Source organism: Empidonax traillii, unplaced genomic scaffold (genome assembly GCF_003031625.1).
Source record: "Empidonax traillii isolate 1590-97213 ecotype Southwest subspecies unplaced genomic scaffold, ASM303162v1 scaffold21:size2437335, whole genome shotgun sequence".
Classification (NCBI taxonomy): Eukaryota; Metazoa; Chordata; class Aves; order Passeriformes; family Tyrannidae; genus Empidonax; species Empidonax traillii.
This window is the reverse complement of record NW_020955214.1, coordinates 1,708,832-1,723,516: the sequence shown is the minus strand read 5'-3', so window position 1 is coordinate 1,723,516 and position 14,685 is coordinate 1,708,832. Positions and strand designations below refer to the sequence as shown.

The window sequence follows — 14,685 nt, the reverse complement described above, 5'->3', positions numbered from 1 at the left end:
ATAGTAAACATAAATACACATACAAATGGAAAATTGTAAGGAAGAAGAAAAAAAAAAAGCTCAGCATAATGTCTAAAAGTGAAAAGTTCTCCACCTGACTGAACAAAAAACTCCTCTTAGACACTGTTATTAGAATAACAGTGTCTTCATCTTATTTTTTTCCTGTTTTACAAAAATGGAGACAGCTTACTGGAGTGCTTTGCACTAGTTAGAAATGAATAGTCATTAAAGAGGAAATGCTTGAAAAAAGTTTGGGATTGGACTTCTATAAACCAATCAGAGAGAAGCCAAAAGTTTTATTCAACAGGCTGCAAAGCAGCAGACAGTGGTGAAATGTCATAGAGATTTCAGATACACAGATCTGTTCTGCAACAAAAGAAGTGACTGAAAGTCTTAAATGCAGCCTGTTTAGCATTTCTTCCTCAAACCGTCTGAAGAATCAGAAACAGCATGTAAAAGAGTACAGAAAAAGTTATATCTGCAATCCTAAAAGATCGAAAAGTTTTCTCTTCGTAAACATGGATTTTGCAGTAACTGATACACAGGTAAATCACTCAGAAAATAAAGATTATACACAGAATTTAATTAGTATCAGCAAGAACAACAACAAAAAAATCAATACCAAATGCTGAGATGATAATTTCAACCGTACCACAACTGCCAACTTTGTATGAAGAAAATTAATTTACTAAAATGAGATGGCAACAGATCGGCCTGTGCAAGACATACCATATGATTCTCGGACTCCAATAACGAGCTGAGAGTCGAAAGCTTCTCCTAGTCTTTCCGCATGAACTAGCTTCATTGCACTGTCCTGAAGTCTATTTTTTATATTGGAAAATATGGATTCATTCCACGTATCTAGCATGAGCTATACACCAGGAAGAAAAAAAAAATTTCCTGTCAGAAAGGTACATGCAGACCTAAGTTTTGCAAAAGACATGCAAGAGATCAGAAACAGAAATCAAGCAATTTATAATGTAATTTCCAGGTCATACAGCAGTTCAGCTACATTAGAATTTCATCTTTCTCTGAACTTCTAATAGAAGTAATATTCAGCTTACCTTCTAAGCTTACTTTATGTAAATGGACAGCTAGGGGAAATCAATCTTTAATGCATATATTAATTCCATAATTCTGTATTATTTCTACAGTTCATAGTAATTAGTCAGGAAACTTTTCCAGCAATGCAATGTGTCAGAGTTGCAGTATTAGGGGGTACCTCTGAGCCAAACATCTACATATAGTTCACTATTTGGCAGGCTTTTTCTTAATTTTCTTATGAGAAGAAAAAAGACTGATGGTTTTAGATTGCATTTATCTAACAAGAAAGTTCAGTATGCAAATAATGCATACGTAATTTATAAAAACCTCCAGATCTCATTTAAACAGTGCAAAGTTTTAAAATTAGTTATGCAGGCTCCTATCAAAATCCTCATCACTCAATGAGTTCCTTTTTATTCCGTTGTGTGATTTATTAATTTCTGGTGATTGCTACTTATGCTGCTGCAAATGCACTGCATTACACCTGACCACCATACTTGTGCCCACCTAAGCCCTATTAGCTGTTCAGCAGTAAATATGTGAAGCATACTACATGTTTGCTAAAAATCTTAATTTGCTTTGAACTTCAAGTCACTGGGGTTAATTTTTTTTCTCCTCAGACACTGGATCTGGCTCTATCTATATGCCACTGAATACCTAATGAAATTATGCCAAAGCTTTAAAGATAATGTTATTTTTTCTATCCAACTCAGGCCATTTCACTGCTGTAGAAAAAAGCTCATACTATCTACAAACTTGACAGCAACAATAATGGAATTTAAGCATGATAATATTCAGTCTACACTGGAAAGCAGGTTGGAATCAAAAAATTTAGCAATACAAACTTTACCTCATGACTGTGAATAAGCTTGCTAAAAACAAAGCTATGATGACTTGACACCATTGTATGGTGAAGTTAATAGTCAAGATTAGATGATCTTTTTCCATTCTTGCTTAGTAAATTTTAGATTTTAACACAGCAAGCAATTAATATAAGTTGGATAATCTTTCAAGAAAGCTAAGTTTACCAAACTTTATTCTTAACTTCTCCATAACTGTCTCTCAATTTCCACTAAATTTCCATTTCTGACACTGAAGTCATTCATGTTGGAAGAGAACATTTACTACATTGCAACATTCTTAGAAACAAAGCTTTATTTAATTACACTTCCTTAGAAAACTACAGAGAATGATGCCAGAAACAGCAAGTGACCTTTAAGAGTGAATATGAAAAAATGAGACAGGTTGGAAACTCTGGGCTTTAATGTACTAATGATGAGCTGGTCCTTGCTGGACTGCATATGAGAGACAAGACAACTCCCTCAGCTTCAGTCTTGACCAAAATCTGAACTGTTAGAAACCAGTTCTTTCTCCCAGATTCTCCTCACTATTTTGTCCACTTAATGTTGTTTTTTCTTTAAATTTCTTAGTTCTCCTTTCTTATGCATAAAGCAGAGTTAGGAGTTCAAGTTTTCCAGATCTTGGTGAGCCTAATAAGATCACATGCTTTCTCCAGCAAATAGCAAAAACTAAAAAGGTAACGTGAGATGGTGATTTCTCTCTTTGCTGCTGTTCTCTCTTCCTTTTCTTTAAGAGGTAAAGTGGACAAGATGTCAAAACAGAAGGGCAAAGAAAAAAAACCTTGTCCAAAGTAAAGTATTCAAACTATTTTGCTCTTTCCATCCTGTGGGTAAGGAAACAGTTAAAATGATCTTCAATACCAAATTAAAGACCACTAAAAAATTTCATTTCCCTACAGATTCATTATTTCTTTTCATTGCAGAAAGTAAGATGTTAAACTAAAGTACTTAACACTTTACAACTGATATATTTCATTTTCCTTACAATAAAAGACTAAAGCAATTTCCAGGACCGCTATTCATGGAACTCAGAACACTGAGCTCAAAGCCCTAGACTTTCTTCACACGTCTAATATGAAACAGTAAAAAGATCATATCCACAAGATTCTACATGTCCAATCATTTCATTGATATGACAGTTTGGAGAAAAAAGGGGAAATTGAGATATCAATAGCCATATTTAACTTAAGATGAGAGAATTTAATCGGTCATTTATAAAATGCAGAGATATGTCCCAGTTAAGATTTTGGCCTAAGGATATAAACCAGGAGCAGAAAAACTACTCACTTATGTATACAGATACACTTGCTACTCGCAAATATACAAAAAGTAGGTGTATTTACAACTACTTGCCATTCCAGGATTCAACTCATAATTTTAAAAAACCTCAACCCCCAAATAACAAACAAAAAAACAAACAAAACCACAAAAAACCCCCACCAAAATCCAGGCAAACCCAAAGCCCAAAAGAGAAGTGCTTTAACCACACGAACAAAACTGTTAATAGTCAAAGCTAAACTGGAGAAACCAAGTGAAACTATGGTGGAGAGAGGAAAAAAAAAAAAGTTACAGGGTCGTTCTGACTCTCACACCCGAGCAAAGTGATACATCATGTTACATGAGTGGTGCAGTTTCATTTTCAGCTACAGAGTCCCTTCAACACTGTTACTGTAGGCAAACAGCGCAACAAAGCTTTCAATACCGATCACTTACCTTTCGGACAATACTGTCTTCTACATTAGACTTCTTGTTGCTGCCCTGCTTGCCCATTAAAGTAATCTCTAATTGACAAAATGGCTTGGGCAAAATATCACACTGTGTGAAGAACTTGCGCCACTCCACTATATATGCCTTCAGTAAAGCTGTATCATCTTGATGACTCAGCACTCTCTGGAGGGTGGGGGAGAAGGTAATTTATAAACAAATTTATGCACAAAAATATAGGCTGACTTTGCTTATACTGAAAATAACTCCCCATATAAAATTCAAATGTACAGATATATCAGAATAAGAAAGTCTGCATATTTAAGTGCCATTTAGCTTACGGAAGTAGTTATTAACCCATGGCATATCAGTCATTTCTAACGTGTAAAGCAAGATAGCAGCAAGCAGGTAGTCAGAAAGTTTAAATTTTCCAAATCAACCTTTTCTTTTTTCCTCCTTCTAAGCCATCTGAAAGTCAAAAAATATTAAAAACTTTGACATGTACTGGCATAACCATATAGAAAAAAACATAAACTTGTAAGGACTACATTATATTCTATGCAGTGAAAAGTTTCAATTTAATGGCATCTACTAGCCTTTCATTAGACCCAGACAGCTAGTTAACATGTATATTTTAATAAAGCCTGGAAACTACAGCTACAACGTACAATGGCTATCAAAAAGCCTAAAAACCTGCCTCTCAAATAACAGCCAACACAGACCATATCAAAGGCCTCAGTTCAGCATAGCATTTATGCATGCTGTAAGCAAGTAAGCTGTGAAACTTAAAAAGGCAGCATTTATATGCCAGGTTACACAAATCCCTCTATAAGAAACTATTTTCCTTCAAGCAAAGCCTTAGTGGTGTAAATCACTTCACTAAAGAAAGATTTTATAGACTTTCATTTTTAACTTTACAAACATTTGTCGTGATTTTTTAATATTTTTTTAAAACATCACAACAACCCCCTCTCCTAAATCCCTTATTACAGACAACATTTTTGCAACATGTTTTACAAACACAAGAATCTCCTTTGAATCTATTAACAAAATCAGTTGCCTAGAGGGAAGCCTATAAAACTGGACAGCTAAGCTTGCTGACTCAATAGCACAGATATTTGTGGCAGGCTGTACATATGGCTTATTTTAAAGCCATCCATGAACATGTCAGCACAGCACTGAAGCTACATAAGCAATTTTTTTTTTTTCCCCAGGAATTTCTTATGGAAAATTCTGTCTTAAGAAGTTTTCAAGTGGAAGAAGATTCCATAAGTACTGTTAGATAAACAAAGATAATACTGTGTTCTGGGTTTTTTTAATATAACACAAAAATCACATCCCATCCCAGATTCAAGCACTATGAGAAAACAATGAACCAAGGCAAATGCTCAAGGCTGTCTTCCTTTTGCCAATAGAAGTTTGGAGGGTAATTGTGATCTCCAGAAAATCACAAAATTTCAAACAAAAAAGCAATTCATTTAGATTCAATACAAGACAGAACTATATGTTTATTTTTCTAACAATATGAATGGAAGTTATGGAACATTGAGAACTTACTGCTTGTGCCTGTTTAATAAAATCAAGGATGTCTTCCTTCAGAGCCTGATGGATTTTTGCTGGACCTTTATCATCCCACAAGCAAACTGCATGTACATCTCTAGAAAACAATTTATCCACCTTTTAGTAACAGCCACTCAAATGTTGTAATGTATGCGGCTTAAACATTCGTAATTTCAGTATGTCAAACAACATAGTTAGATCCCAGTGACACATGCAAGAGAACATGTTTGGGGAAGAGACTGAGGCTTTTAAGAAAAGTCTTGTAAGCAACTAACTGCAACCTATTGAGAAGAACGGCTGGGGTCAAGAACGAGATACACAAGACAATTCTGTTTTCAGTACCTATTCAATAATCCTTAGTGAATTAAGGACAATTTTTAAACCTTTTATTTGACAAAGATAGAAATCCCTTGCCAGTAGTAGCATTACTACTCAACCCATGTTATTCTAAAATACTCTCATTAACATGCAGCCTTCACCGACAGTTTCACAATCCAAACGCTAAAACATCCTTCTGCGACGAAGGAAACATACCTTCTTCGCAAGAAACTTGAACTCTGAGGGATCAGGTACTTTAAAACATGATTTAACTAGTTTAATAAGATCACTTAAACATTTCATGGCAGTGGTGGCATTTTAAAATGGAACATTACTGCAGAAAAGCTACCACACAGCAGTGCAAAGCAAAATTCTATTACTGACTGCTAATCAACATTCAAGTACAATTTTTCCTACCTGACAGCCCAGCAAGTGGAACTTAATTCCTATTCTTTCCATAATGAAGACTAAATAAAGCAAGTTACACTCCTACCATATATCATATACAACGTGGCCTAGGAAGCCCTTTTTTTGATTCATTATCGTCCTCTAATAAGGCCACATCTTTGCAGAAGAGCAACCATATAATCCAAAGTTATTACTCTGTTCCTATTAAATGAACATACTTATTTCAACACAAAAGCAGCTTTTTTAGTTTAACTGAAAAGACAAAACTTGCAAGGTAAAAAGTTCCTTCGACACAGATCAAAGGTGCAGGCCCAGGATTTACAGAACTCTGCCTAACTGATGAGACTTCCACAACATTCATGTGCAGGAAAGGTGTTACTGCATTTAGAATGCCAGTGTTTCCTGAGAGCAGTGAAAAAAGCAATACTGGATAATTATACTCAAAGGGCAAGTAGAAGACACCTACAGATTTTGAATTTTTATTAAGAAGCTTAACAAAGCATTGTCCAAAAATATGAACCTAGGAGAGTGGGTTCCTTTCCCTCAATAGTCTTATTTTAGCCATGAAGGTAAAGTTCTATTCAATAATTCAGCTACGAGAAAAATAATAAACAAAGTTTCAATCCCAATGCAGAATTATTGAACAAGTTATTAATAATTAAAGCAACAACTCAGAACTGAATTTTTACCTTGACCATACCATCTTTCTGGCAACTACTACAGAGGACACATCCTAAGATATTAACAACCATTACATGATAAATTACTGTTACTTTTAGTTGGCAGAAAAGCGTGAAGGATGCAGTAAGATGGATGTAAAAAAGAGACACTATGCCATCCTCATCAAAGAGAGCAATAAAGACACAGACTGCAACAAGACTGCATTTAAATAAAAAGTACTTTTGTGACAGATTTTAAAAAGCAGGAGAGTCTGCAGATTTAAACTACAACTGTATCTGAGGGAAAATAACTCCACTGAGACAAAGATTTTATTTTAGATATACTCAGAATATATCTTTTCTAAATCATTTCCACATTACATCGGCAAAAATCAAATAGTGAATTTTACAAAAAAAAAATCATCACCTAACAGGAAGGCACTTCTGGCTTTTTGAAAGGAAGAAAACAGCAGGGTTTTCAGAAAGTACATTAATGCAAACATTGTCTGAAAAGTATTACTATATCATTCTTAGGGAACAAAACTATTCAAATTATACCAGTTAAACTGCACCACCCAGCTACTTCAGTAGCATTCTTCAGTTATTTTAGAAGAAAGCCATTCAAATCAGAATAATGTAATGTTCAGCAAACTGCCTTTAACGAACTTACTGACAAAGCAGTAAACATTTTCTTGCTAATTCTAAGAATAAGTTTGTGAGCAGGTACAAAACTTATTTACTATGGTCAGCTGAAGTCAAAAAGCTCTACTGTTCTTTCACCATCCTATTTGCAAAGACATGAATCTCAGCAAAACTCTACTTTTGCATATTTACAGTGATGTAGGCACACTTATCACTTAATAAAATTCAAATAGTGCTTTTGTTCTGTTTTTCCACAGTCTACATCCTATGTGATACTTCTGTATCAGGAGTAGTACATATATTCCCATTATGTAGAAGGATGTAAGATACTAAAGAATTACTTACGAAAACAGATCAAACCATTGCTGTTTTGTGACAGACTCCTGACGAAGAAGTTTCAGAACGATAGGGCGCATGAAATCCCATTTGTCTTCAAACTGAAGTGAACCTTTATTCTAAAAGGAACCAAAAGAAATATTGTTAATAAACCAGTTTCTCATTTAAAGTTATCTTTAAGGACTGCAGTTTCTACACTTAACAAAAAAATATTTTTTTTCTCAGAGGTGTCCCTCATAAGGTAGAATTTGAGCTACACCACCACAGTTGAACAACACTTCTCACAGTATTATTTTAAAAAGTGAGAGCTATTGTTTGTTCAAAAGAGAAACAGACTGCCAACTTAATTTATTCACTGCATTAGCTACAAGAAACAAGTTCTAGCAAGTGTTCTTCAGATGTAAATGGAGTTATACACAGACAACATGAATGACACTTGGGTCAGCTTCTCTGTCCAAGCAAAGATAACACAGGAAAGTAACACAGGAGCTACTGTATGACAGAGTCCCTTCCGGTCGGTTAACTGGCCATAGGCATTCTGAGGGCCAAGACTACAGTTGGTGCAGATAAAAATTATTTACACCATGCTGAAAAGTCTAATTCAAGGTGGATTTTTCAAACTTTCAATAAAAACTAAGAGGCAAGAAATGAAGTGCTTCCATATAAACCTGATTTTTCTGAAAAATCTCACCATAATATACAGACTAACTTCTATCATTTAAAAAAACCCCAAAAAACAAACAAACAAAAAAACCTACAAAAAACAAAACCACACAAACTTTGCAAGAAAAGCAGCAATTCTACTGCATACATTATCCTATTTGCTTGCAGCTCCACATTTTAAAGAGAAAAACCTGCAATTAGAAAGCTATGTTGTTTGGGAGTTCTGTGGCAGAAAGACTACTGGTTATCAGCAGAGTTATGTTCCAATGCACTGTTTACTTTTGAACAGATAATTGTCTTGATCAGTGATACTACACTTGACACAATTCACTTCAAATACAGCAAACGATACAGTCTAACTACTTGAAATTCTGACAAGTGCCCTGTTCTGTCACTAACATCTCTTCAGATAAACAAGCACAAGCAGCACACCACGTTCCCTCAGCCATCTTCTTTTGATTAATTTCTACAACGAAATTTACAATTAAACCTGTTACTTAGTATTCAGAATAAGCACAGTTTGGCAACTGTATCCCCTGGTGCTCTTAAGTGAAAAGATACATCTTCAAGCTATAAAGATGCAACAGGTACCACAGTAACTATTTTTACAGGAACAGCACCTAGAGGCCTCACAGCATTATCAAACCATCGTGGTAGATACTGAATATGGCTTTCATGGAAGGAGCCCCTGTTGATAAAGTCTACAAATCTTTCAACATAAAAAAATAGAAAAAGAAATTTTTTTCAAATTCAGAGAGACAATTTTGCCTATTCTTTCCCACTACAAGAAAAAGAGGTGATTTGAATATATAATCTTTGAAAATCATCAACTACATACTTCCCCCACATAGAGCTAGCTTTACAATTATTCCCTAAACTTTGATGTGTCGCTCTAATCTTTCCCAGTCCTGTGAAAATTATTAGTTTTTACTTGCAGATACTTCTGTTCCAAGTCCCTCTTTGCAGGATAATGAACTTGAAAGACCAGCTACTGAACAGTTAAGAGAAGCATTACAGAAACAGTTACAGAAGTTACAGAAAGGGCATTATAAAGTAAGTAAAAACAACTTCCTAAGTTTTTCTTTGGAATAAAACTTCAGAGTAGATCCCGTAAGTTTTCCAGAAGAGGTAAAAAATATCTGTTCTGCAATTTTTGAGAAGTGTAATTCAGCCCTTCACTAAAAACAGCTAAAGATAAAACCTGAATGTTCTATCTTTGTGAATAGGATTCATTTCACTCTAAAACATGGTGTGTGTTTGTGTGGAGATGGCAAACACAACTGTTTATATGATTTAAACTGTGAATACCTACTTTTTACTAAGAAACACCCACAAAACTCAACTTCAGTTGTAAAAACTGTGTATCCACTTGAAATAAACATCTGCTTACTTAAAAGGAATTCCTCAAACAAAGCTTGTCCTGAAATGTCAGAGAAGTTTAGAACTTTGTTTCCTATACATAGGAGTAAATTTTCCCCACATTTCCTCCTTTATTCCTTAATTAAACCAAAGATGAAATAAAATCAGTGGATGAAAAATCCTAACTAAACTACTCTAAGTTCAATAAACAATTCAACATCATCTAGGTAGATTCATGCTTCCATGACCTTACACTTTTGTACTGAAATTACAAGAAGAAAGGGTGCATTAAATAACAACTACAGTGTGTCACTCACATTCATTAATTCTACCTTTACAAGAAAACACAAATTTTACAGTAGAAGAAGAGTCAAACAGTGGTAGTTCTTAGTTGATACCAAAGTCACACAGGCAATTTCTGAGCACTGTTTCCTGGGCATTTTCCTTCTTAACTTGCCTCAAACCACATTTCCCAAGGAAAGGTAAGCAGGACAGTAAGGCATACCTTGGACGAGAAAATTACTCGTTATCAAATCTTCCCTGAAAACATGGGCTACAACTGAGAGTCATACCTGGCTAAGTAGCCATTCTAGAGTTTAAAATTTAAAGTTTTGAAAAATAACTCCACTTACAAAAAAATCTGTTTCAAAAGTCACTTCAATTAATCTGTTCATATAAAGTTCCACTTTAACACTAAATTTTACTTGAAGTACATACTACTTTACACCCTATATTGAAATACGTCCTCCAACTTTACTCTTCAAATGTACTTTTCGCTGTTCTTTATTTTTATGGATAAGAACTTAGACATAATAGACATAACAAGGCAAGGCAATACCCCAACACCTCCATGTTACTGTCCCCCTTGCTCTCGACATGTCTATTTGGATGTTCAGCTCTCTTTGCTGTGTACTCTCTATATTTCAGGCCACATAGAAATTCAGCCCTCATCTCTGCCAGATGCTCTGGATAGTACTGCAAAAAAAGCAACACCCTCTAGGTCTTAGTGTACATCTTATCTACATATGAGTAACATCTTTGCCTTTACTACTTCATTGTTTTCAGACAGCAGGTATATTAAAGCTAGTTGAGGGATGAAGTAGGAGATATGACATCATAGACTGGAATAAACACCGTCTGATTAATCTCTGCTACCAGCAGCTCTAAAAATCAGAGTAATGATTGCAACAAGTTCCTATTCAGAGCAGGGAAGTAGCCACAGGGAAAGCTTTTCTATGTAGTGTGCAACATTCCCTAGCTTCATAAGGATATCGTAAATGGAAATAGCCAGGAAGAAACAGAAGAACTTAAAATACAGAGTTGGAAACATGTACTTCAAGTTGAAGAATTCAAAAATTTCAGATGTTTCTAGTTGTCAGTAATAGCTGAAACTGATGCAAAGGTAAATAACGTTTCTCATTTTGTTTAAGTCCATGGAAAATTTATTGCTTCCTCTGCTGCTTCTCTCCTAACATCAGGATCATGCTGCAGTTCATCTTGCAAGGACAGACTCCTGCATTTGCTGGCAGATCTGCCGGCATGGATACAGCTACAGGTTTTCTTTACGCTGCAATAAGCGGAGATACTTTCTGTTCCAGAAACTGCAGAAAAACTCAAGTGTCTTCACATCACATGGGTGAACTGGTTTAGACTTTGTCACTGCAAAGGGAACAAATTACAAGTCCAGCAGACCCCCTGAAATGAAGTATCCCACTTTGAAAGTGTCACAGTCACACGTATGTTGAGACAAAAAACTCTAGGGGACTCTCCTAGAAATGGCTCAGCCATCTACTGAAAGCAAGCCCCTGCCTCAATGAGGAAGAGCAGCTTTGCTACAGGTAGGGCAGGCACCCCTGACCATGTAATGGCTCTTACTAAGTACTTCAGTATTTCCATCACATTACAGTTTGTTGTGTCTCACCAGAATTCAGCATATGATTGGTCATTCTAATTTTGCATTTAAAGAAGGCTCTCCAAGAAAATGCTTCTCGCCAAAGAAAAAAATTTACAATTAGGAAAATTATGCACTAGTGGAGTTTAAATGATGACCTTTAAAATTATGACAGCCAGTCAGATTTGGATTCAGCTAGGACTTACCACTAGAATAAGAAAAGAATATTTCACTTCATTTTCTCAACTATGCAGAAAGCTGAATGAGGATGGGGAAAAGGAAGAGAAAATGCTTAGTTTATGTTCATGTTGGCAAAACCAAGACCTGTCTACACCCAATTTATGTAAGCTTATTTGGAAGAGATATGGAAAAACACCACAGATTTTAACACCTCTCCTTTCTTACCCTGGGATTTACTGTACACAGATATTGCTTTTTTCCTGTTAAACATGAAAGCAGAAGTATGTTGCACAGCCTCGGATGGCACGAGGCACTGCCAATCAACACCAGTCTGGAATCAACAGTTTGCTTCTCGGGTAGCACTCTCATGAGTGGGATTTGGGAACAAAAGACCTTATCTAGCTCCAGTTCTTGCACTGGTTTATTTTGCCAGGATAAACAAAGCCAAATCTCCACTGAATTTTTCCTTCTGTAATGCAGGAATCATACTTAATACTGTCATTAGAAAACTCCCTAATTAGTAAGTTGGGAGCCCCCGGTGGTCTAGGGGAAATGACACTGCACTGTCACTGCAGAGACCCGGGTTCGATTCCCGGTCGGGGCCCCTCCCCGGGCAGATGGAGCTCGCTAGCCCTGTAAGGCAATCCATCTACGTCCTGAGGACCTCGCTGCCACCGTCCAAGCGTGCTTGGCCCCGGCAGATGAACCTCAGGATTAAAGGGTGGGCTCAGTTCCGCGCACACTGTGTCTCACCTAAAAAATCCAATGCGCAGGCTGGAAGGTGGAAAGACCTTCCTCGGTTCTTCGTTCACGAAGAGACTGGCCATTAAAATTTAATTAGTAAGTTATTGTGCTTAATAACACTTTGAGTGACAAGGAAGGCCTGCTTTAGAATAGGTATCTCTGCAGCATTTTTCCAAAAACACACTGTGCACATATACCTTGTTGTCAATATAAAATACTGGTGATGCAAAGGCCAGTTGCAGAAACATAACTAGTCAACACAAAGACTTCATTTTGGCAAGAGTCATCTTGCAGAATAAAGGCTTTGACTCTATTTTCACTTACTGTACACTTATTACTTTTTCAAAATAGCTGAAGTGGAATGCTGACAAAACTCATAGGCCTCTGCTTCTTCTCTCTACTATGGGCTATGCAACCACATCTCATCAAAGCACATATCAGTGTTTCCAGAAATCCTCATATGTACAGTGATGAAATGGTCTAAAACATTATCAAGTAGCTAAAACTGCCCGAGCCCTGCTCTAAATACACGCTTTTCCAAAAAAAAAGGGGACGACTTCTTATAGGACATTATTTTTTTCACCCCTGTTCTTGAATTCCTCAATTTTACATTTTACAGTATTTTTTATCTGCTTAGATATCTAACTAATGCCTTTTAGACATAAAAATATATAGAAATTAATCAAAATTAATTTCAATTACATTTCAATTTCAAGGAAGACTTTTTAAAAATATATCTTTTTAATACTGAAACATTTTTTTTTTATACCAGGAAGAAACAAGGTGATCAATTATTTCTCATTTCTTCACATTCAATGTCTCAGAATAATAAATACAACCAGAAGATTCAGGCCAAATCTATACATCCAAAGTAGGTCAGATTGCTAAAATGCAAGCAGCACTTCTTCGGGATCACTTTAAAAATAATGCATAGTGCTGAGCACATGATTATGCCTATATTTATATGTGTTTTCAATAGCTAAGTGCTTGAGTTAAGTCTTTTAAAGGCCTTTCACACCAGAGGAGTTAACTGGTGCTGTAGAAACACTGGAGGCACTAGTAATAGTTGTTTCAAGTAGGCCTGTCTTCCCTGTGCTGGCATGGCCTCAAAGGCCATGCAGTCTTCTCCTCATACCTACCGCAAATATCAGGACAGGCAGTCCTGAGCTCAAACACTCGACTGTCCTACCGGAATCTTCCTTGGGGTGACTGACATCTGCCATCAAACGCCGGGAAAGTGCCTGAAAACATCTGACTACAAAAGCAAAGCTACTTAACGTAAGCGAAAAGGCCTCCAGGAGTTTTCCTTCGCAGGAAAACTGCTGTTAACAAAAAAGCTGGAACACGGCGGCCACCCCAATAACGACACCTGCCCACAGCGAAGGCATTTTCCAACTCTTTTGTTTAACTTAAACATTTTCCATACACCCGTGTCTTCTTAAATAAACAAAGGGAAGACACCGTGCCCTGTCTAACTGCACGACGCAACGCTGTTTCCCAACGAGGCGTGTTTGGGAAGGGAGAGCCGGGGGGAGGGAGCAGAGTGCTGGCAGCAGCCGCAGCCGCCGGCCGGGCCGGGCCGGGCCGGGCCGAGGCCGGCGGCCCCAAGGCCGCTCACCTGCGGGAGGGCTCCGGCAGCGGCAACTCCGGGCAGCGGCACCGCGACCCGACCCCGGCTCTACCCTGCCTCTGTCCCCGCCGCCCTGCCTGGCCGGCCCCGCCGCCCGCAGGGCCGCCCAGCCCCGCCGCCTCCCGCTCTCCCGCAGGGCCCGCCGGGCCCCGCTCTCACCTTTAGGAGATTAGACGTCGCCATGATCCCCCCCGCGAGGCCTTCCCGGCCGGCGGCGGCGGCTCCTCTGCCCGAGCTCGGCTCGGCTCCCCCCGGCCGCTGCCGCTTTACATGGCCCCGGGCCGCCCTCCCGCCCGGCCGGACCCGCGGCGGCGGCAGCAGCAGCGGCGGCGGCCTCAGCGTTGGGCTTGCCTGCCCCGCGGCGAGGCTCGGGGAGCTCGTCAGCGCTGGGACCGGCCGGGCGCTCCGCACGCAGCCGCCCCTCAGAGCCTCATGGCGGCGTCCGCCCGGGCGGCGCTCGGCGGCCGCGGCTCCATGGAAGGGGCCGGGCCCACATGATGCGGCGCCGGGAGCGGCCCCGCCGCCCAGCGGGCTGCGGGCCCCGCCTGCAGCGCCCCCTGCCGGCCCGCCGCCCGCACGGCCCCGGCGAGCGGGCTCGAACGGGAGCCCCGGCGCGGCGGAACGCGGTGGGCCAGACGGACAGAAGTAACTAGACTTCTAGCTAATTAACTAACTGACTAACTAACT

General features: G+C 38.6%; 1 protein-coding gene across 2 annotated transcripts in view; it reads right to left on the bottom strand.

Moving 5' to 3' along the window:
* CUL5 (cullin 5) overlaps positions 1 to 14,469 on the bottom strand; it is a 32,569-nt gene extending 18,100 nt beyond the window's left edge. Inside the window, exons 1-6 of one of the 2 annotated variants that reach the window (XM_027900510.1) lie at positions 13,738 to 13,771; positions 13,508 to 13,623; positions 7,541 to 7,650; positions 5,166 to 5,265; positions 3,618 to 3,794; positions 730 to 871 (exon numbers count right to left, since the gene is read on the bottom strand). In XM_027900510.1, the coding sequence (XP_027756311.1) occupies positions 730 to 871; positions 3,618 to 3,794; positions 5,166 to 5,265; positions 7,541 to 7,650; positions 13,508 to 13,623; positions 13,738 to 13,756 (664 nt within the window). In that variant the 5' untranslated portion in view covers positions 13,757 to 13,771. Of the gene's footprint in view, positions 1 to 729; positions 872 to 3,617; positions 3,795 to 5,165; positions 5,266 to 7,540; positions 7,651 to 13,507; positions 13,624 to 13,737; positions 13,772 to 14,157 lie in introns of those variants that run through there. The other variant, XM_027900519.1, reaches the window with a different exon arrangement.
* Between the last annotated feature and the right edge of the window lie 216 nt (positions 14,470 to 14,685).